The following is a 27,738-nucleotide window of genomic DNA, read 5'->3' as shown; positions in this document are numbered from 1 at the left end:
GTAGATGTAGCAGAGTCCAGTTAGTGCTATCAGCGGCACTAGTTGAATATAGCAGTTTAGTCCGCTCTCTGGCTTGTGACAGCAAGGTGCAAGGAGTCAGTGCAACAAGTGCTAGATGTGCCAATTGGAACACAATAGATGTAGCAGAGTCCAACCTGTGCTAGCACCAGCACTAGCTCAATTTAGCAGAGTTTAACCCACTCTCTGGCTTGCGGTAACCAGCTATAATGGCACTAAATATAAACTGATATCCAATAGTGCACAGAGTCCTAAAAGCAGAGACAATTATAATACCACTTTGTTAAAGTGCAATAAACACTAGACGAGTTTCGGAACGCTTGTTCCTTCCTCAGTAGTAAAAAAGTTAAACCAAAAGCCATACAAAGTGTTAACTTTGCCAGGGAGACTAATAGTTATAGATACATTTTTACCGCCATAGTATATTATTGGAGTACTCCAAGTACATTTTTAATCATATGCGAGAGCTCTGCATTTTTCTATGTTTACTGTTGCTGGAGTGAATAATGATTGATTTCATACATGGAATGATATGTTTATTTTGCAATAAATGTGTTAGTATAATTGTGGTGATAATAATGGTATTTGTATGCGAAAGTACTGTGAGCCAGCAGTTTATTAGAAGAAGAAAAAAATCTGCACCCCAAAAATTAGCCCAGGCGCTGAAGAGTGAGTGGTTTATGGACTGATCAGCGCTTGGCGGTAACAGCTCGCACACCTGTGAAGGAGCCCAGCATCGCCTATGTCCTCCGAATCTCCTCCTTTCATCAACTATAGATTGCCGTAATCTCACGATGTGCGAGCTTGCGCATGCGCAGTGCCGGTATAGTGTTCCTTCCCTGTGCTGGCATCAGCCTCAGGGAAAGAACTGCGCATCGCGAGATTATGGCATTCTATAGTTGATGAAAGGAGGAAATTCGGAGGACATAGGCGGTGCTGGGCTCCTTCACAGGCGGGCGTGGCTGGGCACGGCTGGGCTCCAGGAAGGTTAGTACAGCCCCTTGGACACATACAAGACTAATTTATATATCCATAAAATCCTTTTTTAAAGAAATTAAAGCCACACAGCCCTATAGGACAGATATATTGCGGACATGCTAGCGGCGATCTAGCCATGCATGTCCGCAGCTCTATAGCACAAACATTGGTGCCAGAATCCCTTTAAATCTTCTATTTGAATAACCCCCATTTGTTAATACACTGGACCACTTTTTGGGTCACTCAGACTCAGCATTTATTGTCCAGCATCGGCCTGTGTAAGAGAACTGTAGATAGATGATAGTGACAACCAGTGAGATACATAAGGTAAAAAGAAAAATGGTGAGTAAAATGAGAAGGCGGGGAGGATGGGGGGTATTACATTTTGGGGTAGGTAAGGTCAAGCCTTATTTACACTTCTTTTAGTACCACATATGGGATCGGTCTCTAAACAACATTCAGGTGGAGTCTTATTCCATATATCCATAAGGGACATCAGTCTTCTAGAGAAACTGGAAAAACGGCTATTTCACCGCCAAGTGTTTCTGAGCCATCAGGAGTGCGGTGGCCACTGGTTGTACACCTCTGGGTTCACAGACTAAAAGTACTTTCCATACAATGTATCTCAGGTCAGGATTTCTCAGTGAAAAAATAATACATACCAAGGCAATTTGAACGTCTCCTCCTGTAGCATAAACATCACCATCATGGTTTCCATAAAGGAGAAACTTAACTATACGTCCATAAATGAGAGGTGATGTTTTGATTGTTTTTACCTGTTACCAAGAACAAATGTGGCATTAGTACACAAGATGATAAAATACTGCTGCTTGAAAGTGCACTTTTTATAGAATTTTTAAGTTATGTAAACATACAATGGAATATCAATGTACAGTGAGGAACAGAAGTATTTGAACACCCTGTGATTTTGCAAGTTCTCCCACTTAGAAACCTGTTACTGTGCCTTTAAAAAATCCACCTCTACTCCACTCATTAATCTAACTTAGTAGCACCTGTCTGAGCTCTTTAAAGACACCTGTCCACCCCACAGTCAGACAGATGCCAAATACTACCATGGGCAAGACCAAAGAGCTGTCAAGACACCAGAGCAGAGACAAAATTGTGGACCTCCACAAGGCTGTAAAGGAAAACGGGGCAATTGCCAAGCAGCTTGGTGAAAATAGATCAACTGTTGGAGCAATTGTTAGAAAATGGAAGAGGCTAAAGACGACTGGGGCTCCATGCAAGATCTCACCTCGTGGGGTATCACTGATGATAAGAAAGGTGAGGAATCAGCCCAGGACTACAAGGGAGGAGCTGGTCAATGACATGAAGAAAGTTGGGACCACAGTTTCAAAGGTCACTGTTGGTAGAACACTACGCCGTCATGGTTTCAAATCATGCATTGCACGGAAGGTTCCTCTGCTCAAGTCATCACATGTCCAGGCCCATCTGAAGTTTGCCAATGCCCATCTGAATGAGCCAGAGGACGCATGGGAGAAAGTCAAGTGGTCAGATGAGACCAAAGTAGAACTTTTTGGTCTAAACTTCACTCGTCATGTTGGGAGGAAAAAGAAGGATGAGTTGCATCCCGAGAACACCATCCCTACTGTGAAGCATGGGGGTAGTAACATCATGCTTGGGGGTGCTTGTCTGCAAAGGGGACAAGACAACTGCACTGTATTAAGAGAGCGCTGTCTCCACTAGCGGTACTCCCGCAAATCTATTACCACATTGCGCTTGACCTCCTTCCATCACCAGCGGCATTGGTCTGAAGAAGGCCACATGGCCGAAACGTAACATTTAAGCCGCAATAACTATACAATAAAAAGAAATCAAGATTACCGTAATTACGCTGTAATCTTTTTCTTCATTTACAATTGGGGCGGGAACCCTACTCCAAGCGAACCAGAACAGAGTGTGACAAAGTTGCAATAAGATTGATTTGCACTGTATTATTGTGAGATTTTGAGCAACAACCTCCTTCCCTCAGTCAGAGCATTGAAGATGGGTCATGGCTGGGTCTTCCAACATGACAACGACCTGAAGCACACAGTCAGGATAACCAAGGAATGGCTCCGTAAAAAGCATATCAAGGTTCTGGAGTGTCCTAGCCAGTCTCCAAACCTAAATCCAATAGAACATCTTTGGAGGAGGCTGAAACTCTGTGTTGCTCAGCGACAGCCTCGAAACCTGACAGATCTAAAGATCTGTGTGGAGGAGTGGGCCAAAATCCCTGTTGCAGCGTGTGCAAACCTGGTCAAGAACTACAGGAAACTTTTGACCTCTGTAGTTGCAAACAAAGGCTTCTGTACCAAATATTAACAGTGATTTTCTCAGGTGTTTAAATACTTATGTTCAGCAGTGCAAGACAAATACATTCTTTAAAAATCATACAATGTGATTTCCTGAATTGTTTATTTTTTTTAATTCTGTCTCTCACAGTGGGAATGCACCTACAATGTGAATTTCAGACCCGTTCATGATTTCTAAGTGAGAGAACTTGCAAAATCGCAGGATGTTCAAATACTTCTGTTCCTCACTGTATAAGAGGGGAAAAAATCCATTATATCCATTGCAGAAAGTAATCATATTATTGAGAGGGGCGTAAAGGATAGGGTTAGGATGGGGAAGGGAATGGGAGAAGAGAAGGTGTGACTCACTATCTCATTGTTTAGTATCGAAGACATTAACATATGTATACCAAGGATCCCAGATTCACTTAAAGGTGGCATGGGAATGGTTCACCCAACTGGAAATTTTCTCCATCCTGCTTATGTGATGCAATTTGTCACTCCAATGTTTTAACGAAGGCGGAGAAGTATCCAGCAAAGATAGAGGTATACTCACTTTAGCAGCAGTAACTAAATGCATCAACAGTGTGCAATGAGCGAGATAGAATTTATGCAGCCCCAGACCAAAACACACCATACTCAGGGTGAATAAGACTCTAAAATGACATACTGCATACATTTCCTCCATCTCTTTCACGTATGACTGGATCTGGGACCACCAAATATGCAGCAGAGTGCCCATTTTTTCCACGACACTGCCAGAATTGTTTTCTTACAACCTGGAATCCGCTGCTTGAAAGAGAGCCAGGCCCCGCTCCGGACAGCAGAGACACGGAGCATTAACATGATTGATAATGCTCTGTGCCTCTCTGACCTTTTTACTACATAATCACAGTGACAACTTTATGTAGTAAAAAGATCACAGAGAGGCACGGAGCATTATCAATCATGTTAATGCTCCATGTCTCTGCTGTCCGGAGCGGTGCCTGACTCTCTTTCAATCAGCGGATTCCACGCACAGAATCCGCTCGAGTGAAAGAGCCCTAAGAGTGTTTCAGAATTTCTGCAACCTTATCTGCACTTAATGTAAGTCTTGAGCCCAGGAAGTGATATAAGTAGGGGTATCAGGTGAGTAATTGTTCAGCAAAAAAAATAATATAATAATATATATTATATAATAATATAATTCAGTACACTAAAAAAGCTCACCAGCTGTCCAGCATTATAAGTCTTTCCATCCCACTCAATGGATGTATAGGTTGCCCAAGGAGTTTGCATACGCTTTGATATAATATCTTGTCGGGTAATTACACCTTTGAAACCAGAAAATTTTATTTGTTTGTCATAGTTTTCATGACATTCTTTTAACCACAAAGCAAATTCTCTGTCAATTTTTACTCTTTGTTCCTGTCAAAAGAAAAGAAAAAAAAAACATATATACACTCTTCAACGATGAAACTGCAAGCAGGAGAAGTAGTGGAATTATGTAAATCACAGGATCTATAGCCATATTAAAGATATGCAAATGATAAAAAAAATGTAAACACTTATTCCTTATAGAGTATGAATGCCACGTGCATAGATACACACACTTACAACACCTTGGCATGCTATCAATGAAGTTACTAATGTCTTCGGAATGTTCTGCCATGCTGAATGCACTTAGGCACTCAAATCATCAAGATCTTCTGCTAGACGGCCTTTTGCAATGCCCAACCAATGACATCGCAGATGTGCTCAATTGGAGACAAGTTCGGAGATGCTGCAGGCTATGGTAGCATGTTCAGGCCACGCAGCCTGCTCACAGTTGCACGAGCAACATGCAGCCTGGTGTTGCCCTATGAAAAACGGCTCCTGGGACACTTTGGAGAAATGGTCATAACACTGGTTCCATGAACAATTCAATGTAATGTTCAGCTGCTAGTGTACCTGAAATGAAGACTAGAGGGTCTGGCTATTGTACATTATGTCACTCCATACCATAATCCTGGGAGTAGGACTGGTGTGATATTCTCTTTTTTAAGGCCTCTTCATGGTGTTGACCACATGGTCTCAGAACAATCTCTGGCTATCACTGCTTCTGAGACAAGCGAGAGTCATCACATTGCCGTCTTGCTGTGCAACACGATACCCTTTGAGAGCAGTGGCATCAATGGAACACTTGTAGCTGGATGCCTTCTAAAGGTTTGTAAGGAAACTGTTTGCCACCCTAGACTTGATGGTTTCCCGTGGCTAAAAACTTTACTTTCAATGTGACTTTTATGCTCTCCCATATGCCAAAGATTGGAGCTAGGTGCTTGAAACTTTAATCATCTGCAGATCTTAGCAACACCTGCTACTTCCTTCTATTTGAATAACCTTACAGCTTGTCCTTCTTGGACAAGGAAGGAGTAGGGCTGTCACACAAAGCCTGGCACCAACACAATCACAAATACCATTACATTACAAAAGCACAAACATGAAGGAATAGTTCCTTTATTTGTGAGGAATGAAAGGCTATGAGAATTTTTTATGATTGCATTTTACTAATTTTTAACACATTTTATTTTTTTAAAATTGTCTTTATTACAAATTTTCAACAGTTTTTGTTCTACAGGTTTGAAGGGGCTGTGCGTGATCCTAATTAAAGTAATTTAATTGTATAAACCTAATTTAGTCTCCTACAGAGCATGACTGCACCGGTCAACTTTAATCTCCATGCTTCCGCTGCGCTTCAATGTTTACAACTCAAACTTCCAGGCTGTGGGTGTAGATGAGTAGCAGAAATACTTTCCATAATGCTGTGTGCTGTAAAACCAGCCAGAAATGTACCAGCCTTCTTCAACCCCTTGCTGTCTCCTCCCACACAGTTTCTATATGACAAGCACAGATTTTATGTGACACCTGCCCATTCCAAGATCACATAGGTCTGACATCACGACTAGAGTTGAGCGAACACCTAGATGTTAGGGTTTGAGAAGTTCGGCCGAACTTCCCGGAAATGTTCGGGTTTGGGATCCGAACCCCGCCCCGAACCCCATTGAAGTCAATGGGGACCCGATCTTTTCGGCACTAAAAAGGCTGTAAAATAGCCCAGGAAAGGGCTAGAGGGCTGCAAAAGGCAGCAAAATGTAGGTAAATCCCCTGCAAACAAATGTGGATAGGGAAATGAATTAAAATAAAAATAAAATAAATTAAAATTAACCAATATCAATTGGAGAGAGGTCTCATGGCAGAGAATCAGGCTTCATGTCACCCACCACTGGAACAGGCCACTGTCAGATATTTAGGCCCCGGCACCCAGACAGTGGAGAGAGGTCCTATTGCAGAGAATCAGGCTTCATGTCACCCACCACTGGAACAGGCCACTGTCAGATATTTTTAGGCCCCGGCACACAGACAGAGGAGAGAGGTCCCATAGCAGAGATTCAGGCTTCATGTCATAGCAGAGAATCAGGCTTCATGTCATAGCAGAGAATCAGGCTTCATGTCATAGCAGAGAATCAGGCTTCACGTCACCCACCACTGGAACAGGCCATTGTCAGATATTTTTAGGCCCCGTCACCCAGACAGAGGAGAGGTTCATTCAACTATGGGTTGCCCCGCAATATAATGGTAAAATGAAAATAAAAAAAGGATTGAATGAGGAAGTGCCCTGGAGTACAATAATATATGGTTAAGGGGAGGTAGTTATAAATGTCTAATCTGCACAAGGGATGGACAGGTCCTGTGGGATCCATGCTTGTTTCATTTTTATGAACGTCAGCTTGTCCACATTGGCTGTAGACAGGCGGCTGCGTTTGTCTGTAATGACGCCCCCTGCCGTGCTGAATACACGTTCAGACAAAACGCTGGCCGCCGGGCAGGCCAGCACCTCCAAGGCATAAAAGGCTAGCTCTGGTCACGTGGACAATTTGGAGACCCAGAAGTTGAATGGGGCCGAACCATCAGTCAGTACGTGGAGGGGTGCACACGTACTGTTCCACCATGTTAGTGAAATGTTGCCTCCTGCTAACACGTTGCGTATCAGGTGGTGGTGCAGTTAGCTGTGGCGTGGTGACAAAACTTTTCCACATCTCTGCCATGCTAACCCTGCCCTCAGAGGAGCTGGCCGTGACGCTGCATTGGCGACCTCTTGCTCCTCCTCTGCCTTCGCCTTGGGCTTCCACTTGTTCCCCTGTGACATTTGGGAATGCTCTCAGTAGCGTGTCTACCAACGTGCGCTTGTACTCGCACATCTTCCTATCACGCTCCAGCTAGTATTTAGGCCCTGGATGACAGGTATCCCTTTTCAGGACAGAATTAGACTTGGAAATGCACGGTAGCGTGTGAAGTTATTGAGGATGACCCTATCAGCACCTTCAATGTAATATACCCTTTTATGGATAGTTTTAAACTTGGCCTGCTACAGCGGGAAACCACTGATTTAGGGAATTGCTAATTTGGGAATTGTATTTCAACCCACTTGCCTCTTGGGGCAAGTAGTATGACGCTTGTTGATTGGCTGCTTTGCAGCCTTTCAAAAAGCACCAAGAAAGCGCAGAACACCGAACCCAGACTTTTATGAAAATGTTCGGGTTCGGGTCCGTGTCACGAACACCCCAAAATTCGGTACGAACCCGAACTATACAGTTCGGGTGCGCTCATTCCTAATCACGACCATTCAGTTGGGGATTGTGATGACAGAGAAAAATCCAGTTTCTACAGAGGGCGCTGTCACGTGACCACTCTCCCGATCTCCGGAGGGAGAAGAAAAAGTAGAACAAGTGCATTAGTAAGTTGCAAGCCCTGGCAGGGGAAACACAAGGAAAGGGAAAACGTTATACCCATATAACCCCTTTAAGTTTCAGTCTATCTGCAGAGTATTTTGTTTACAGTTTTACACTGAACTCATCCGGTTGCTGCTGTGAAGGCTCAATGTATAGCCCTCATGGGTTAGAAATCACTCATAGGATACAGAGGTAATACATGGCTAACCTGGAGTTGGAAAAATACAAAAATGGAAACAGTTACACCTTCTGTCTTAGTTATGACAGAAGACAAACCTATGATAAACGATTACATTAATTAAAAGGGGTTGTGCCACCATTAAATACATTTTACAGAAATGCTCAAGTTGAAAGATATTCTCTTGACTACATTGATTGCCTGCTAGTGTATAATCTGTATGGCACTGTGCACATCCACACACTGAGGTGGTCGCACATGCTCAGTTCAATTTTTCAACTGCCACCAGCAGTATCTGTTAGAATTTGTGTAAGTGACAGGGAGAGAGCTGCAGCAGAAAGGGAAAACCCCTGATAAAGGACACACACCCTGATCTGCCAACCTGAAATGAATCTAGCAAAGCAATGAGTGGGGGAGCTGTGGATCCATTTAAGGTACAGGGCTGGTTCTAACTTTCTTAGCAAGACATTGTCTATATGATATCTGATTTTAATATTTTTCATCATTCATGGCATAATCCCTTTAACTTTATTTAGCCTTTAGGAGGGGGACATGATCAATAAAGGCCTGTACAAAAAATATGGTGAAAGCTGTTGTTGTAAAATACGCTCAACAGACAATGGGGCACTGCCTCTGTCTGGAGAATAAGAGGCGACAAGCTTCTTTACCGTAAGAAATGTAAATCTGTTGAATAGTCTACCTCAGGAACTGGTGACAGCAGGAACAGCTAACACCTTCAAAAATAGTTTAGATGCTTTCTTAGAACAAAATAATATTAATGCTTATGCAAATGTGTAAAATTCGTTTTTTTCCTACCCCGACCCTTCAACAACATCCACCCCGCCCCCCCCCCATTCCTTGGTTGAACTGGACGGACATGTCTTTTTTTTTAATGGCACTAACTATACAACTGTGTGGAAGGGACTGTCGCCGTGCTGGTTCTGCATTAACCCGCAACAGTAGGAATAGAACTTATCTTGGAGCATGGTAAACCGTACAGGGAATCACCTCCCAACAAGAATAGGCAAAATATATAAAACCTCCTGAAGTCAAAAGTTCCTGATGAATCAGGAAGCAGGGGCCAAAAGTTGCAGACAACCCACAGAGTGGAGCAGCGCAGGCAGTATTAGAGCTGGCCCCAGTATTACATATCCATGTTTTACAGATCTGCAAAACAATGTTCACAGCTTGTGTCTAGAGTGGAATAATGTGTAATAATAATAATAGCAACACCATATAAACACCCTGAATGCCACTGTACTGGTTGCCTACCGTACATCAGAAACATTACAGAGAAAAATAAATAATGTGGTCCTCACTTACCTGTCCATTTGTCACTCTTGTAAAAATTGTGTTTTTATCTTGAAGTTTCAACCCCAGATCTAGGAAACTCAATTTGTTTGTGCTGACTTCAAACTTGTCATTGGTAAATAAAACTCCAGAGATCCTGTTATAACACTCAGTAGGCACAAGTCCTCTCTTTTTCGGTACTGCACACCAGTCAAATCTAAAGGAAATTACAAGAAAAGGAACATAAATCCCTTTATGCTCTATTTGCTTTTATTCTCAATCCATTATAGGTGGCAGAAACAAATGTGGAGGTGAACTGAATACACATCACAACAGCTTGTCATCCCGTTTTCATGGATGGAGGGTTTGGGTGATTTTGTTGTTTTGTGTTTTGGCAGAAAGTCAAGCCATATTTTATAGGGCATAACGGCAGGACAACCCCTTCAGACTTTTTAATGCCACAATGCTTTCTCTTTCTGACAGACATGCAGTAAAAACGTTAGACTACCTCTACTCCTTTCTTGCCATGACAGCAGACAAAATGCAGTAGACTGAATAGTTGTGGGTTTGCCATTGTAGATTTCTGTGTGGCAAATCCACAGCATTGTACCATGGATTGTAAAAAAACCTCATCCACGTGACACGTACAAAAACTGCAGTGTAAATTGACTTGCAGTGCAGACTTAAAATCTGCATGCCACACATGCAATTAGCAAAATTTGTCTTATCAACCAGAGTCCTACACCAGTAAGAGGCTGACCCTGCAGCTGAAGACACTACCCCTGCTGCCTGATTGACAGGGCCGGAAATCTGAGCCAGCCTTGACAATCTTGCGACTGCACCACTGCTTGGAGTAGCAGTGCAAGCGCAGAGGCTCTGCTTCCACTTTTGGAGCACCAACTTTTCAGGCTCCACTACCCAAAAGTATAGTGGCGCATGAAAAGTTGCGCTCCAGTAGCGGAAGCACAGACACAAAATTGTCAGGGCCAGCCCAGTTAACCGGCCCTGTCAATACACATTTTTATGAAAATAAATTAAACTAAAAAATACACAGGCAACACAAAGTTGAAGATGCAGCATTCATAACGATCTTTGCTAAAAATGTAGCGTTACATATTCTGCATGGTGAGGCCTAGTGCAGTATGTGAGCAGACGCTGCCATTTACTCTCCCGGACGAAACTCCTGAAAAATCCTAAAGCATTTGCCTAATACAAAGGCATTTGAACTCAGAGAACAACGATACTGCTTACCAGAGGTCGGGTAGAACAGGCAATACCAGTATGACGCGCCAGAATAAGAATGAGAAAACAGGGAAGGAGATCGGGACGGAAGTGCAGGCGAGACAAGATGGCGCAGAAGCAGGAGTGAGAGCAGCGGAGGTGGCGGCACGGCTGGAGCAATTCGTCAGAGTGAATCCCTAAAGGTACCCCTGTGACGAATCCCACACCTCGTGCCCGCTTGACGTCACCTACGTCGAGCTCACGAGACGTGGTATGGTCACGGGTTACCAATGCATGACGTTACGCCCTCCAGAGGAGCAGGTAAGGTCAGCTTGGTACAGTTTACACACACACCTCCTGTCCACACGGGCACAGAGAGGAAACAAGCTGAGAGAGCCTTTTCACTGCCGCAGTGAAAACAGCGCTGTCTCAGCCCGGGTATCTGCCACCAGCTTCTCGTTTGATAAAAGCCTGGTCCGCTAACGGGATTATATAGAGTGAGAAACCAACCCGCGGTAGCTTATAACTAGGACAAAACACGGATGTGGGTATTCGTGATCGAGATACAAGATAGCACAAGATTAAAATATATATTTAGTCGCCTTAAGGGCACACTAGATATAACACTATACACAGAAAATATATAGAGTGGTCTGAGGTTACAGATACAGGTTATATGGGTACAACAGTGTTAAGCAGAGCAAAAGTCAGTTACCGGGTAAGATGAAAGTTCCTTTGGGTTGTGAGGTGTTCTTTGCTGTAGTCACATGAAGGCCAGTGATCTCGGCTAGTTCCTGGGTCCCCCTAAACACATTACACGATGTGACCCTTCTTCAGAGAAAAGACACGCCCGCTTGCTGGCACAAGCCTTTTAACCTGTAGCCGACCCCTCACCTCCCGGCCTTTGGGAAGGGTCCACCCCCCTCTGCTAGACTGGCTGCAAATGGCCCACAAAACCCTTTAGGGTTCATAGCTCCAGTCCAGAAGGTCACGGGGAGATGGTTCTGGAACCAACAGATCCGGCCGAGTTCCGGCTACAACTAGTGTCCAAACATGGTACTGTTAGTTGGTTTCTGTGGGGAGGTATGTTTATCTCCCTTTCCGGGCATCCCACCCTCGTGGCCACTGGAACACAAACATGTATCCGGTTTGCGCCTGCGATGGCCGGGTGATTCATAATTCCTTATGAAATGTAGGTGCCAACATGTCTGGGAGGTAGCATTGATCCTGGCAAGGGCTGATACCTCCTGCTGGGGGGTTTTCCTGCAGGATCCGTGCTGTCTGTCTGGAGGTGTGAAATGTAACTGACCTGCTAGTCTGCTATCTGGCGGCGGCTTTGAAGCAGGGCCCCCCTGTGGAGCTTGATTTCCTCTGCAATCTTTCAGCAAATGGGGGGTGTGAGGACATGGCTGACATTAATATTAATCCATATTCCTCACAAATCCCATAAAACATGTGAAAACAGCGCAGAGAATGTAGAGAGCCTTGGGGCTTATAGTGAAACCACAACCAACATGGCGGCTGCTAGTGGATAAAGTAATACTGAACCTGTACAAAAGATAAACGAGCCTACCATTATGGATGTCTTTAAAGCTGTCACCAATTGCAGTAAATCGCTTGTTTCCCTCAATACTCAAATGGGGAGCTTGCAAGAAAATATGTCCTTCATCAAAAATGAAGATAAAGTATTTCCTATCAGAAAAGATCCAGTAAAAGTTGCCCATGATGTTTCCTATCTGCTCAGCAAGGCGGATGATTTAGAAAACAGGCTTCACAGAAATAACATGCGCCTTGTGGGAATACCAGAGAAAATAGAAGAAAATAATGCCGAGGTCTTTTTTGAGAAGTGGTTGACCACGAAATTTGGCAAAGATTTCTTGTCCAACATGTTCACCATTGAATGAGCTCATAGAGTGCCTTTCCGATCACCACCAGGGTCCCCTCTGAGACCGGTCCCGATTAAGCTTCTGCATTTTAAAGATAGGAACACCATTCTGCGTAAAGCAAGGAACCACGAGGATCTATTAATAGATGGCTGAAAAGTATTAATCTTTCCAGATTTTTCAGCGTAAATACAAAAAAAAAGGAGCAAAGTATATGGAAGTGAAACGGTGCCTGAGGGAACGTCAGCTACCATTTTCAATGTTGTACCCGTCTAAACTGAGAGTCGTGGCAGAAGGAAAGATAAACATCTTTGACACGAATAACGCTGTGGCGGATTGGCTGGAGTCTACAAATCCGTCTGCGGATCCTGAGTCTTTGTCTGGGTGAACCCCTGGCACAGAGAAGCTAAACATGACTAACTCCAATGTTGGGGGCAAAGATACTTTGGTCGATAAGTATATTAACGGGTACAATGAATAACAGTTTCTATAAGGAGGTGGATACAGGGAAAATGCATGTTATGTCATATAGTAATGCAATATACTATGCAGAATAGGATGCATATATGCTCTCTCAGTAAGAAAAGTCTGGGAGGAGAGTGAAATGAAAGTGGTATAGCCGGAAGTTTATGATTGCATCCTAGATATTATAAAAGATAACGTTGCTCACAGTTGCTGGGTATCTTGAAGTTTTACAGCCCTAATCCCCGTGTTCAAAAGGGGAATATGTTTATGTAGGTGTATTTTTGCATGTTCTGGGGTTCATGACCTTAAGGCTCCATTCACACGTCCGCAATTCCGTTCCGAATTTTGCAATTGCGGACAAGATTAGGCATTTTCTAATTTTCTATTACAGTGGCGGCGATGTGCGGTAAGCAAAATTCAGAACCTACATTGCCGGTGTCTGTGTTTTGCGGATCCGTAAAACACATACGGATCTGTGAATGGACCCTAATACTGTGACATCTGTCAGAAGTAGGTTAAAGCTGGCAAAAGATATGTGAATTGGGAGGCACACAGAGGATGTTATCATTAGGATTTGATCATTGGGGTTAACATAATAGCCAGGAATGTGAGGGGCCTCGGGGACGCATCCAAGAGATACGCTGTGTTTAACCTCTTCCGGACAAAATTAAAAGTTTCAAGTAAAAATAAACAAAAATGTCATTTTCCCCAAATAAAGTTAAAAGAAAATGGTAAAAAATAGGGGGGGGGGGGGGGGAAAGAATGTATACATATTAGGTATCGCCGCGTCCGTATCGACCGGCTCTATAAAAATATCACATGACTAACCCCTCAGATGAACACCGTAAAAAATAAAAACTGTGCTAAAAAAAATCATTTTTTTGGTCACCTTACATCACAAAAAGTCACAAAGCAATCAAAAAGTCATATGCACCCTCAAAAATTAAATCATTGTGTAAAACTTACATACATAAAAAAGTATACATATTAGGTATCGCCGCGAGCGTAATAACTTGCTATATAAAAATATCACATGACCTAACCCCTCAGGTAAATAACATTAAAAAATAAAAATAAAAACGGTGTAAAAAAAGCAATTCTTTGTCACCTTACATCACAAAAAGTGTAATAGCAATCGAACAAAAAGTCATACTCACCCCAAAATAGTACCAATCAAACCGTTATCTCAAAAATCATACCCTACCCAAGATAATCACCCAAAAACTGAAAAAACTATGGCTCTCACTATGGAAAACACTAAAACATGATTTTTTTTTGTGTAAAACTTACATAAAAAATAAATAAAAAATAAGTATACATATTAGGTATCGCCTGGTCTATAAAAATACCACATGATCTAACCTGTCAGATGAATGTTGTAAATAACAAAAAATAAAAACTGTGCCAAAACAGCTAATTCTTGTTACCTTGCCTCACAAAAAGTGTAATATAGAGCAACCAAAAAACGAGATTTTTGTATAACTTACCAGTAAAATCTCTTTCTCGCTCTTCCTTGGGGGACACAGGAAACCTTGGGTATAGCTCAACTCCCTAGGAGGCGTGACACTAAGTGAAAACTGTTAAGCCCCTCCTCCAGCAGCTATACCCTCAGCCTAGAGAGAAAGACTACCAGTTGCGTGTCCAAGTAGTGAAAAAAAGGCAATGACCAACCATGTATAACCAAACAAGTCAACTACCCGACAGGGGCAACCAAACCGAAACGGTAAGCCAGAACAATTGGGTGGGTGCTGTGTCCCCCAAGGAAGAGCGAGAAAGAGATTTTACTAGTAAGTTATACAAAAATCTTGTTTTCTCGCCCAATTCCTTGGGGGACACAGGAAACCTTGGGACGTTCAAGAGCAGTCCAAGAGGGGAGGGACTACAGCCCAAAGCGAAAGCCACCGGAGGTATCAAGAAACCGCCACCTGCAAGACCAGGCGGCCCAAAGCAGCATCGGTCGATGCATACGTGTTCACCCTGTAGAACTTGGTGAAGGTGTGCAAGGAAGACCAGGTGGCCGCCTTACAGAGTTGTTCAGCAGAAGCCCGATGCCTCTGAGTCCAAGAGGCACCAACCGCTCTAGTAGAATGAGCGGTAACACCAAAAGGCGTCTCCTTGCCCTTGGCGTGGTAAGCCTCAGCAATAGCCATCTTGATGAAGTGGGCAATAGACACCCTGGACGCCGCCAACCCCCTGCGCGGACCTTCCGGAACCACAAAGAGAGAGTCCGTGCGCCGAAAGGGTCCGATGACTTCTAGGTAAATCTTCAGGGCCCTAACAACATCCATGCGGTGAAGCTCCCGTTCTCGAGGATGAGAAGGAGACGGACAAAGGGAAGGGAGGACGATGTCCTCATTGAGGTGATGTCTCGGCGGACAGGAACTCAGATACACAGACAACCAAATACACAAGTGTCTAGGCTAGATGCTGGGGACAGGTCACCTCCTAGAACATCCCTGACTTCTCTCCCTATGCTGCTAAGCCCACATTCAGACCTTAGTGGTAGGAATGAAGTGTCCTCGTCCCTGGACTGCAAACACCCTAGAATCCCTGAGATGGTGAAAGGGGAGAAGGGGCAGAAGACACACAAATACCCTAGACCGCAAACAACACAAACATAAATCAAACTTATCTGAGCTGGAACAGACAATCCTTCCTTCCTTGAATCCAAGGCCAGACAATCTATAACCCACACGGCCCTCCGGGATTGAAGGCAATTTAAGCCAATTACCCCACCCAGAGCACCTGAAGGAAGGCGGATCCAGCATGATTCCAAAACAAACAAAAGGTTAGACACGTGCTGCCAATGTGACAGACCTCCGCACACCGTCTGAGCAGGGCATGACAGGTGAACGGCGGAGACCACCTTCGGGAGAAAGGAAGGAACCGGACGGAGAACCGCCTTATCCTGGTGGAAGACCAAAAGGGGTTCCGTGCAAGAAAGTGCCGCCAATTCAGACACCCGTCGAAGGGACGTGATGGCCACAAGGAAAATGACCTTGCAGGACAAGAAGCGAAGAGAGACCTTCCGTAACGGCTTGAAGGGAGAGGACTGGAGCGCCGAGAGCACAACATTAAGATCCCAGGGTGGAATGGGAGAACGATACGGGGGAACCGAGTGAGTGACCCCCTGGATAAAGGTCTTGACAGGTCCGAAAGGAACCAAAGGATGGAAAGTGCCGAGACCTGACCCTTCAACGAGCTGGGACCCAGACCCAGGTCCAGGCCAGACTGTAAGAAAGACAGGATCGTGGGAAGGGAAAAACGAAGAGGATGAACATTCAGATGTTCGCAAAAGCCTAGGTAAGACCGCCAAGTCCGGTAGTAAATCTTGGACTAGGGCTGCACGATATGGGAATTTTGTGTGATTGCGATTAGGGCCCTAAAAATTGCGATAACAGTATGCGATGCGATATTTTAAGGGAATTGTGCTAGCGGTCTATTGGATTTTCAAGGCAAAAGCACACACAAATTACTGATAATGCTGAAATGTAGTTATGCTTAACTGAAATGCACAGTGTTTTTCAAAATAAAACATCTTTTACTAAATTAAATAACATATTTGCATTACTGCAAAAGTACAAAATACAAAACTTGCTATTTTTTTAATAGCACTGCACAGAACAGACAAATAAAATACAATAAATAGAAGAACATTTCATTAAAATAACGACTTGCCTCTAGCCCCTCCCCCCTCACCTCACTGTAACTGGTGTATTGCCGGCCGAGCTGTGCAGCATAGCGGCCGGCGATACATCCGTGTCAACCACGTAAAAAGTCAACCATCGCTTTATATGACGCACTGCCATTTTCCCCCCACTTTTAGGGGGAAAAAAGTTTGTCTTATAAAGAGAAAAATATGGTAATACAATTGTAGCATTTTTGGGTCGGCCAATTGGCGATTGCGATATGGCGATTTATTGCGATTGCTTTGGAGATATATTGTGCAGGCCTCTCCTGGACGAGGCTGGCTTCTGTGCGCGGATCATGGTACGAACCACATCCGCCGAAAAACCCTGTCATTAAATGTAGCGACCCTAAATGCTGGTGGTAGATCGGCCCTTGAGAGAGAAAGTCTTCTCTTAGAGGCAGTGGCCAAGGCACGTCTCCCAGGAGCAGCCTTAGGTCGGCATACCAAGGCCGGCCAGGCCAATCCGGGAGGGGCGGAAACACGTACAGGAGAGACGCCGTATGCCCTCGGGTCCTTGGACCTGGACAGGAAGGTGGGGAGCTTGTGGTTGAACCTGGAGGCCATGAGATCCACATCCGGACGACCCCAATGGAGGCAAATGGACTCGAACACCTCAGGATGCAGAGACCACTCGTCCGGGTTTATCGTAGCCCGGCTGAGGAAATCCGCCGCCCAGTTGTCCACCCCCGGAATGTAAATTGCCGACAGGGCCGGAACATGAGTTTCCACCCAGCGAAGGATGTGAGACACTTCCCGCATCGCCACTGCGCTGCGAGTGCCCCCCTGATGATTTATGTACGCCACGGCCGTGATGTTGTCTGACTGGACCCGGACGGGACAGCCCCGAAGCAGGGGAGTCCAGTGCCAGAGCGATAGGAGAATAGCCCTCAGTTCCAGAATATTTATCGGCAGCTTGGACTACGATGAAGACCAAGTGCCCTGGACGGACCGGGGAGGAACCCCCCCCCCCCAACCCTGCAGGCTGGCGTCGGTGGTGACCACCAACCAGGTCATCGGCAGAAAGGATCTTCCCTGGAGGGGGGTCCATAACCACCAAAGGAGGGAGGCCTGAACGTGGGGGGGTAGGGGGAAGGGCCGGTCCAGACTCTCCTGGGACTTGTCCCAGGCAGACAGGATCGCTGTCTGGAAGATGCCGGAGTGATATTGCGGGAAAGGAATCGCTTCGAAGCAGGACACCATCTGTCCCAATACCCACATGCTGGACCGGAAGGACGGGCTGCGGTTGAGAAGAAGGGTCCGAACCGAACTGTGAAGGTTCAGACGCTTTTCCGGTGGGAGCCGAACCTCTGCCGTTTCTGTATCCAGCAGCATCCCCAGGAAGACGAGTTGTCTGGAAGGGGTAAGCGAAGACTTGGGGAGGTTGATAATCCAACCGAACCGCTCTAGGGTTTGCAGTGTGAGGTCCACGCTGGCGGACGTCTGGGAAAAGGAGGCGCCTTAATAAACAGATCGTCCAAGTAGGGAAGTAGAAAAACACCCCTGGAGCGGAGCAAGGCCAGGACAGGGGCCAAGATCTTGGTGAACACCCGAGGAGCAGTCGCCAGTCCAAAGGGGAGGGCGAGAAATTGATAGTGGTCGATCCCCACCGCAAAGCGAAGAAAACGCTGGTGACAGAGCAATCGGGATGTCGATAGACGACAGAAACTCCCCTTTTTCCAGAGCAGCCACCACGGATCGGAGGGACTCCATCCTGAACCGACGAAGACGGAGAAACCGGTTTAACCGTTTTAGGTCCAATATCGGTCTCACCGAGCCTTCCTTTTTGGGAACCACAAAAAGGTTTGAGTAGAACCCCTTGAATCGGTCCCTTAGAGGAACGGGAGTGATCACTTCTTTGTCCAGAAGGGTGCGAATGGCCTCGGAGAAGGAGGTCGGACACTGGGGGTCCCTCGGGACACGGGAGCGAAAGAAGCGGTTCGGAGGGAGGGACGCAAATTCGATTTTGTATCCGGATGACACAGCCTCGAGAGCCCAGGCGACGTGTGCCTGCCAGATGTCCTTGAAAAGGAGGCGGCAGCCCCCCACCCGGATGGAGGCGCACCTTCAGGCGGGGGTCTGCTTGGCCGAGGGGGGGGGGGGGCGAGCAGGCTGGGACTTTCGCCAGGAGGGTTGAGTCCGAAAAAGGGCTTTTTGCGTCTATCCTGGGAGGAAGTAGTGGACGGACCGGAGGCGGGTCAAAGGCCGGAGGACCGGCGGGAAGACCTAAAGCGAGAGAAACCAGGACGGCCTCGAGTGGCGCTCTTGGTCCTATGCTGGGGAAGATAGGTGCTCTTCCCCCCGTGGCTTCAGAAATGATCTTGTCCAAGCGGGTCCCGAATAAACGGGAACCCGCGAAGGGAAGGCCAGCAAGAGACCGTTTTGAAGCAGCGTCCACCGTCCAAACTTTTAGCCAAAGTTCTCTCCTGGCTGAGACCGCCAGAGCAGAGGAACAGGCAATGAGGGCACCCGCATCAAGGTAGGCCTCACAAATAAATTTCCCTGCATGAACAACGAGCTGGGCTAAAGAACGGAAGTCCTGAATGGAGACGTCCGAATTAAGTTCCTGGTCCAGCTAGGAAGCCTATTCCGAGACCGCCTTACCGGCCCAGGCTGAAGCAAAGACTGGTCTGAGGGCTGAACCTGAGGCGGCAAATATGGCCTTTGTAAGGGATTCCAGGCGACGGTCCTCAGTGGACTGAAGAGAGAAACCGTCCGCCACAGGAATGGCCGTGATTTTAGCCAAGCGGGCAACGGGAGGGTCGACCTTAGGTGGAGACGCCCAAGTGGAGATGCAATCCGCTAGGAAGGGATAACATATATCCAACTTCTTGGGGGGGGGGGGTAAAGCGGGCATCCGGGCGAGAACAAACCTTAGAACAAGAAGTCGGCGTGGAGGGGGAAAACCGTGGACGCCTGCTTGGGGCGGAAAAAGGACACACTGGCCTTATCAGTGCTGGGAGAGTCGTCGTGAATCTTAAAGGTGTCACGAATATTGGTGATTAGATGACCCACAGCAGAGGCTAGCTTGGACGGTAATGCTGAGTCCATGTCCCAATCCGAATCCACTAATTCTCCCTCAGAGGGCATGCCCTGTGAGGAGGAGGGGCCTGACTGACACCGTACCCTTGGAGGGGACAGGGACGCATCCGAGGAAGACGCACACTCCACTCTGGGGCACTTCTGGAGTTGTCGGGCCCTGGAGGCATCGCTAGAAGCAAGGGACCCAGACGGGTCGGCGGCAGTAGCGGACCCGGAGGGTACGACAGGGGGTGTAGCAGGCTGCGTGGCAGGCTGTGTCTCTACAAGGCGACCCACGACATGAGTGAGGCTTTTCACGGCCTGGGACAGGGATCTCGCCCAATCAGGTGGATCCAAGGAAACAGGGGGCGGCACGGCAGGTGGCGGACCCTGTATTGGGGCCTCGCATGCAGAGCAATGCGGGTCTGATTGCCCCTGTGGAAAGGGTGCTTCACAGGCAGTGCAGGCGTGATACCAGGGCCTAGAGGCCCCTGAGGGGTCTGACATGTTGGAAGAAAAAAATGGGGGAGGGGGGCTATCCAGGCTAGGGCTGCTGGCGCTGGGAAGGGTTAACCGCCCTACCAGACCGAGAACCTCAGAAGTGCTATAGCAGGAGGAGCAGGCAGCAGTGGCAGACGAGAGCTTCCACATGGCGCGGCAGCAGCGGTGGCTAGACTCTAGCGCTGAAAAGAGGCGGGAAGAGACGGGAGCGGGAAGCGAAGCTCCTCCCCCGCCGATACTCCGTTCGCGTGCGCGATTTGAATATAGGGAAGGAAAGAAGGGGCAGTCTGCAGCCTGTAATGAAAAAAAGGGCCGCGACTCCCCATGGCTCAGTTATAGCGATCCGAAGCTAGATTTCAGAGCCCTGTCGGCAAAAAAACGCAGCACGATGCCGGCCGCACTAGGAACCCTTGCGCTGCCGGGTGCCAGGTGCGCGCTCCTTACCGGCCCAGGCAAGCAATGCCTCACAAATGAATTCCCCTGAAGAGACGCCCGACCCGGCTGGGAAGGTTAGCCCAGGGGGAGAGCCTTCACATTGCGTTGGGGGGGAAGAAAAACGGAGCCCATGACATCCGGGTCCGCTCATGCACTGGGGTCCCTAGTACATGGGGCCCAGCGACGTCCACAGCATGCTTTTGGTCATAGGAGGAGGCAGTGGGGAAGCAGAGAGCCAGGAGGAGGGAGAGGGGGTGCTGGAACAGCCACTCTCACCATCCAGGAGTCTTTACCCTCTGTCCATTCCAGCAAGGTCGCTCCTTCAGCTCCTGGCACCGCAGTGGCAGGGAGCTGGAGAGGGGCTTGATGAGTGGGCGACCCATAAGCTGGCGGGATACAGGGGAGCTGGGCTGCCCTGGTCCTCCTTGTCTTCTGTGGGGGAGGCAGCAGTGCGGGTGACCGGCACTGGTGCAGCTCGACCCCGGGAGAAACAGAGAGGTCCAGGGGTCTCTGTTGTCCCTGTGAAAAACTAAAATAAAAAAAATAAGAATAAAGAAAAATGAAGGAGAAAAACAACCCTGCAAGCAGGGAGTGTCTTGCCTCCTTGGACACTAAGCAAAAACTGGTAGTCTCTCTCTCCAGGCTAAGGGTTTAGCTGCTGGAGGAGGGGCTTAACAGTTTTCACTTAGTGTCACGCCTCCTAGGGAGTTGAGCTATAACCAAAGTTTCCTGTGTCCCCAAAGGAATAGGCGAGAAATAATATGTACCCTAAAATAGTGCCAACAAAACTGCCACCCTATCCCGTAGTTTCTAAAATGGGGTCAATTTTTTTGAGTTTCTACTCCATCAGAGGGGCTTCAAATGGGACATGGTGTCAAAAAACCAGTTCAGCAAAATCTGCCTTCCAAAAACCGTATGGCATTCCTTTTCTTCTGCGCCCTGTCGTGTCCCCGTACAGCGGTTTACAACCACATATGGGGTGTTTCTGTAAACTACATAATCAGAGTCATAAATATTGAGTTTTGTTTGGCTGTTAACCCTTGCTTTGTAACTGGAAAAAAATTATTAAAATGGAAAATCTGCCAAAAAAGTGAAATCTCTATTTTCCATTAATTCGTGGAGGCAGGTATTCATGGAGGCAGCGTTTAATGATATTTGGAGAATCCATAACCCTAATTTAGACAGTTTTCATGCTACTCTAGCTCTCATAACACATTGCCCCCACATTGATTTAGCAATGGGTAATCAGCAGATAATGGGATTGGTACAATTTTTTTTATATATGCCCAGAAGTATTTCTGACAGGATTCTGTGGGAATAATAACAGAAATGACGGAATTCATGACCTTTAACATTGGAACGACATCTATAATGTCAGTTTGGGATTCCTTTAAAGCCTTTGTCAGGGGGCTATTTATTAAATGTATTCAAGGACACAAATCCAAAAGTAGAAAACTGATACAAGAGTTACAGTCTAGATTCACTAACACTGAATGTAAGTATGTAGAAAACCCCACAGAAGTGAATAGGTCCAATTGGATTGAGGACCAGAAGATCTATAAGGATCATCAGTTGGAGATAGAGGACCAAAAAAGGCTTTTCTGGAAACAGAAACATTTTGAGGAGGGAGACACATGTTGGCCACTATCATTAAGGCTCAGCAGGGTTCTTCCTATATAGGATGCATCCAGGACGTGACGGGTGATTTGGTAACTGAAAATCAAGATATTCTTAGGGTATTTAGTGAATACTATAAAAAAAAAAATATATATATATTGCACTAGGTTACAGTGTAGGGAAAGTGAGATTCAAAACTACCTCGCCTCAATTCAACTGTCAAGGCTGATTGAGGAACAGAAGGCAAGTCTTGAAGAACCTATAAGTTTGGAGGAACTTGAGGAAGCTATGAAGGGACTACCTAATAAGTAAGGCACCTGGGTCAGATGGCATACCAGGGGAATTCTTAAAAAAAAAATATAAGGACTTCTTGCTACCACAGCTATTAGCAGTCTTTGAACAGGCAAAACCACAGGGTAGGCTACCTGAATCTATGGAAGAGGCAATAATAGTAGTGTTACCTAAACCTGGTAAAGACCACACCCATCCGGAATCTTATAGGCCTATATCTCTGCTATGTACAGACATTAAGCTCTTGGGGTTAGTGAAAGTAATCCTTAGGACCCTTGCAGACGTGTGTGTCCGGATTAGGTACAGATGCGTTGCGTCTGCGATCAGGGAAAATCGTGCGAGCAGGTACGCAATTGCAGTCAGTTTTGACTGCGATTGCGTTCCGATGTTCAGTTTTTATTGCGCGTGTGCAATGCGTTTTGCACACGCGTGATAGAAAACTGACTGTGGTACCCAGACCCGAACCCGGACTTCTTCACTAAAGTTCGGGTTAGGTGTTCTGTATATTTTATTATTTTCCCTTATAACATGGTTATAAGGGAAAATAATAGCATTCTTAATACAGAATGCTTACTAAAATGTGGCTCACCTCATCCTGTTGTTCGCGCAGCTGGCATAGTCTTCTTTCAGGACCTGCTAAAAGACCTTTGATGACGTAATCGTGCTCACCACGTGACGTCAGCGCAGTTCCTTCTGAATGAAGATAGAAATTCTACCTGATACTGATATGTCTGTAAAATGCCGGATCAGTTTTTCCGGTGTCATCCGGAAAAACGTATCCGGTATTTATTTTTTTCACCTTTTTTTCAATCTCCACATGCGGAGAACGCAAGGGCGGCACTGATACATTCCTATGGGCAGAGGAACATCCTTTCATATTGCGCATGCGCCGGCCGGCTGTCTTTAGTTGGCCGGCGCATGCGCAATATGAAAATCTGTTCATCTGCCCATAATGGGCAGAGCAGTGCGCAGGTGCGGGCCAGTTCCCAGCCCGCCGTCCTCTGGTGCCGCTCGTGACGTCCGCCGGCTGGAGGTGTGTTTTTCTGGGCACATCGCCCAGTAACGCCGCCCCTGGGCACCTTCAGAAGGTAATTTGCATAAGTTTAAAAAGTGTTATTTTCATTATCTGGGCGAGGGACACATAAGACAAAGGTATGATCGTAATGAGGGTTAAAGAGTCTATAACCTGATCTGAGCGGTCTAAAACGCTCAGATTAGGTGAAAGACTCCCTTTAAATCTTAGGTCAGCCATAGAAAACTACCTGTTAAAGGGGTTGTGAAGTCAGTAATATTGATGACCTAACCAGTAGTGAAGCCGACTCAGTGATAAGGTATAATGGAAAGATCTTGCACCTGTTCTGTGATTTTGAAGTGTAAACTCAGCCTAAGGCTTGTTTCACACTTGCGTAAAACAGATCCGGCAGGCTGTTTCGGCGGAGAACAGCCTGTCAGATCTGATTCCCACCGACCCCCATTATAGTGAATGGGGCCAGACAGAATACAGGCAGTGTACAGCTTTGCCCGACAAGGTCTGATCCGACAGGTTGTTCCTGGCCAGAACAGCCTGCCGGATCTGTTTCACACAAGTGAACAAACAAGCCTAAGACAGCTCTTTAGCTCACTGCTTTAATAGCTGTGCTAATAGGGCAGCATCCATTTTATTTCCCCTGATGATTTCCCTCTAGACCTGGGTTGCACAACATTTTCCGATTGGGGGTCACATTGCCAGACCAATGACGAAGCCCAAAAATAAAACTTAAAGGGGTATTAACAACTAAAATACGGTATTTTTGGCATATTGAATACACGGTATATACCATTAATGTCTACTTACAGTTCCAGGACTCCCATATAAATGGGAGAAATACAAGAAAAATGCATGTGAGCAGCCACAAGACATAGACATACATGTCAATTACCAGATGGTTGGGGCCAAACAGAATGGTATTAAGAGCCGCAAGTGGCCCCTGGGGCCACAGGTTGTGCGTCCCTGCTTAGACAAAACAAGACATTATAAATAATAAATGTTATTTGGGAATATGTTTATAATAAAGTAATATTTTGGTATATTTAGTACTTTATTTAAGAACCCCTTAATAGGAAGTACAGGGAATCCCCATAAGACGCATTTTTTCCCCAAAAGTGGGGGGGGGGGGGGGAATGCCCCTGCATCTTTTCTGGTGAATACTAATGAGGGCTTCCATTATGGAAGCACTCATTAGTATCGGAGGACCGGGAAGCTGTGAAAGCTCTGTTTTCACTGCTTTCTGGTCCTCAGCTGTTGATTGTGCAGTGGCTGCGCACAGCGTAAGGGCGCTCTGTGACCTCACGCTGTGCGCACAAGTTCACAGCACAGCCGACGGCAGGATCGCGCTGTAGGTGAGGAGCGGTGGCATCCAGAGCAGGAGAGGTAAGGGTTTTATTTTATTTTATAAAACATGAGGCAATATGGGGCTGCAGGGGGCTGATCAGTGGCAATATGGGGCTGCTGGGGGATGATTTGAGGCAATATGGGTATGCTGGGGGCTGATATGGGGCAACATGGGGCTGCTAGGGGAGGATTTGAGGCAACTGGGGCTCCTGGGGGCTGATCTGCAGCAATATGGGGCTGCTGGGGGCTGATCTGAGGCAATGGGGGCTAACATGAGAGGCAATGGCGCTGAAGGCAATGGGGGCTGTTGGCTAATATGAGAGGCAATGGGGGCTACTAGGGGCTTATATGAGGCAAGGGGGCTGCTGGTGGCGAATATGAGAGGCAATGCGGGCTGATATGAGGCAATGGGGGCTGCTGAGGGCTGATATGAAACTGCTGGGGGCTGATGAGTGGCATATGGGGGCTGATGAGAGGCATGGGTCTCTTATCTGAGGTCTGATTGGGGATCATTCACATTGGGGTCTGATCTGAGGTCTGATTGGGGGTCTGATCTGAGGTCTTGGTGGGATCTTATTAACATTGGGGGTCCGATGGCTGGTCTGACCTGAGGTCTAATTAACCACTTCATCCCCGCTAGGTGAAACCCCCTTCATGACCAGAGCACTTTTTACACTTCGGCACTACACTACTTTCACCGTTTAGCGCTCGGTCATGCAACTTACCATACAAATGAATTTTACCTCCTTTTCTTCTCACTAATAGAGCTTTCATTTGGTGGTATTTCATTGCTGCTGACATTTTTACTTTTTTTGTTATTAATCAAAATGTAACGATTTTTTTGCAAAAAAATGAAATTTTTCACTTTCAGCTGTAAAATTTTGCAAAAAAAACGACATCCATATATAAATTTTTCGCCAAATTTATTGTTCTACATGTCTTTGATAAAAAAAAAATGTTTGGGCAAAAAAAAAAAAATGGTTTGGGTAAAAGTTATAGCATTTACCAACTATGGTACAAAAATTTGAATTTCCGCTTTTTGAAACAGCTCTGACTTTCTGAGCACCTGTCATGTTTCCTGAGGTTCTACAATGCCCAAACAGTAGAAAACCCCCACAAATGACCCCATTTCGGAAAGTAGACACCCTAAGGTATTCGCTGATGGGCATAGTGAGTTCATAGAACTTTTTATTTTTTGTCACAAGTTAGCGGAAAATGATGATGTTTTTTTTTTTTTTTTTTTCTTACAAAGTCTCATATTCCACTAACTTGCGACAAAAAATAAAAAATTCTAGGAACTCACCATGCCCCTCACAGAATACCTTGGGGTGTCTTCTTTCCAAAATGGGGTCACTTGTGGGGTAGTTATACTGCCCTGGCAATTTAGGGGCCCAAATGTGTGAGAAGAACTTTGCAATCAAAATGTGTAAAAAATGACGGGTGAAATCCAAAAGGTGCACTTTGGAATATGTACCCCTTTGCCCACCTTGGCAGCAAAAAAGTGTCACACATCTGGTATCGCCGTACTCAGGAGAAGTTGGGAATGTGTTTTGGGGTGTCATTTTACATATACCCATGCTGGGTGAGAAAAATATCTTGGTCAAATGCCAACTTTGTATAAAAAAATGGGAAAAGTTGTCTTTTGCCAAGATATTTCTCTCATCCAGCATGGGTATATGTAAAATGACACCCCAAAACACATTCCCCAACTTCTCCTGAGTACGGCGATACCAGATTTGTCACACTTTTTTGTTGCCAAGGTGGGCAAAGGGGCACATATTCCAAAGTGCACCTTTCAGATTTTGCAGGCCATTTTTTACACATTTTGATTGCAAGGTACTTCTCACACATTTGGGCCCCTAAATTGCCAGGGCAGTATAACTACGCCACAAGTGACCCCATTTTGGAAAGAAGACACCCCAAAGTATTCCGTGAGGGGCATGGCGAGTTCCTAGAATTTTTTATTTTTTTTCACAAGTTAGCGGAAAATGATGATTTTTTTTTTCTTTTTTCCTTACAAAGTCTCATATTCCACTAACTTGCGACAAAAAATAAAAAATTCTAGGAACTCGCCATGCCCCTCACAGAATACCTTGGGGTGTCTTCTTTCCAAAATGGGGTCACTTGTGGCGTAGTTATACTGCCCTGGCAATTTAGGGGCCCAAATGTGTGAGAAGTACTTTGCAATCAAAATGTGTAAAAAATGGCCTGCGAAATCCGAAAGGTGCACTTTGGAATATGTGCCCCTTTGCCCACCTTGGCTGCAAAAAAGTGTCACACATGTGGTATCGCCGTACTCAGGAGAAGTTGGGCAATGTGTTTTGGGGGGTCATTTTACATATACCCATGCTGGGTGAGAGAAATATCTTGGCAAAAGACAACTTTTCCCATTTTTTTTATACAAAGTTGGCATTTGACCAAGATATTTTTCTCACCCAGCATGGGTATATGTAAAATGACACCCCAAAACACATTCCCCAACTTCTCCTGAGTACGGCGATACCACATGTGTGACACTTTTTTGCAGCCTAGATGCGCAAAGGGGCCCAAATTCTTTTTAGGAGGGCATTTTTAGACATTTGGATCCCAGACTTCTTCTCACACTTTCGGGCCCCTAAAAAGCCAGGGCAGTATAAATACCCCACATGTGACCCCACTTTGGAAAGAAGACACCCCAAGGTATTCAATGAGGCGCATGGCGAGTTCCTAGAATTTTTTTTTTTTTGCATAAGTTAGCGG

General features: G+C 46.0%; 1 protein-coding gene across 1 annotated transcript in view; it reads right to left on the bottom strand.

The window, feature by feature from the left end:
- The window catches only part of SMCHD1 (structural maintenance of chromosomes flexible hinge domain containing 1), a 359,476-nt gene that overhangs the window by 225,948 nt on the left and 105,790 nt on the right, over positions 1-27,738 (bottom strand). Inside the window, exons 12-14 of the mRNA XM_044293563.1 lie at positions 9,540-9,723; positions 4,500-4,697; positions 1,659-1,772 (exon numbers count right to left, since the gene is read on the bottom strand). Of these exons, the coding sequence (XP_044149498.1) occupies positions 1,659-1,772; positions 4,500-4,697; positions 9,540-9,723 (496 nt within the window). The remainder of the gene's footprint in view (positions 1-1,658; positions 1,773-4,499; positions 4,698-9,539; positions 9,724-27,738) is intronic.

This window comes from Bufo gargarizans, chromosome 5 (genome assembly GCF_014858855.1).
Source record: "Bufo gargarizans isolate SCDJY-AF-19 chromosome 5, ASM1485885v1, whole genome shotgun sequence".
Taxonomy (NCBI): domain Eukaryota; kingdom Metazoa; phylum Chordata; class Amphibia; order Anura; family Bufonidae; genus Bufo; species Bufo gargarizans.
Note: the sequence above shows the minus strand (reverse complement) of the source record. Positions and strands in the feature narration are given on the sequence as shown.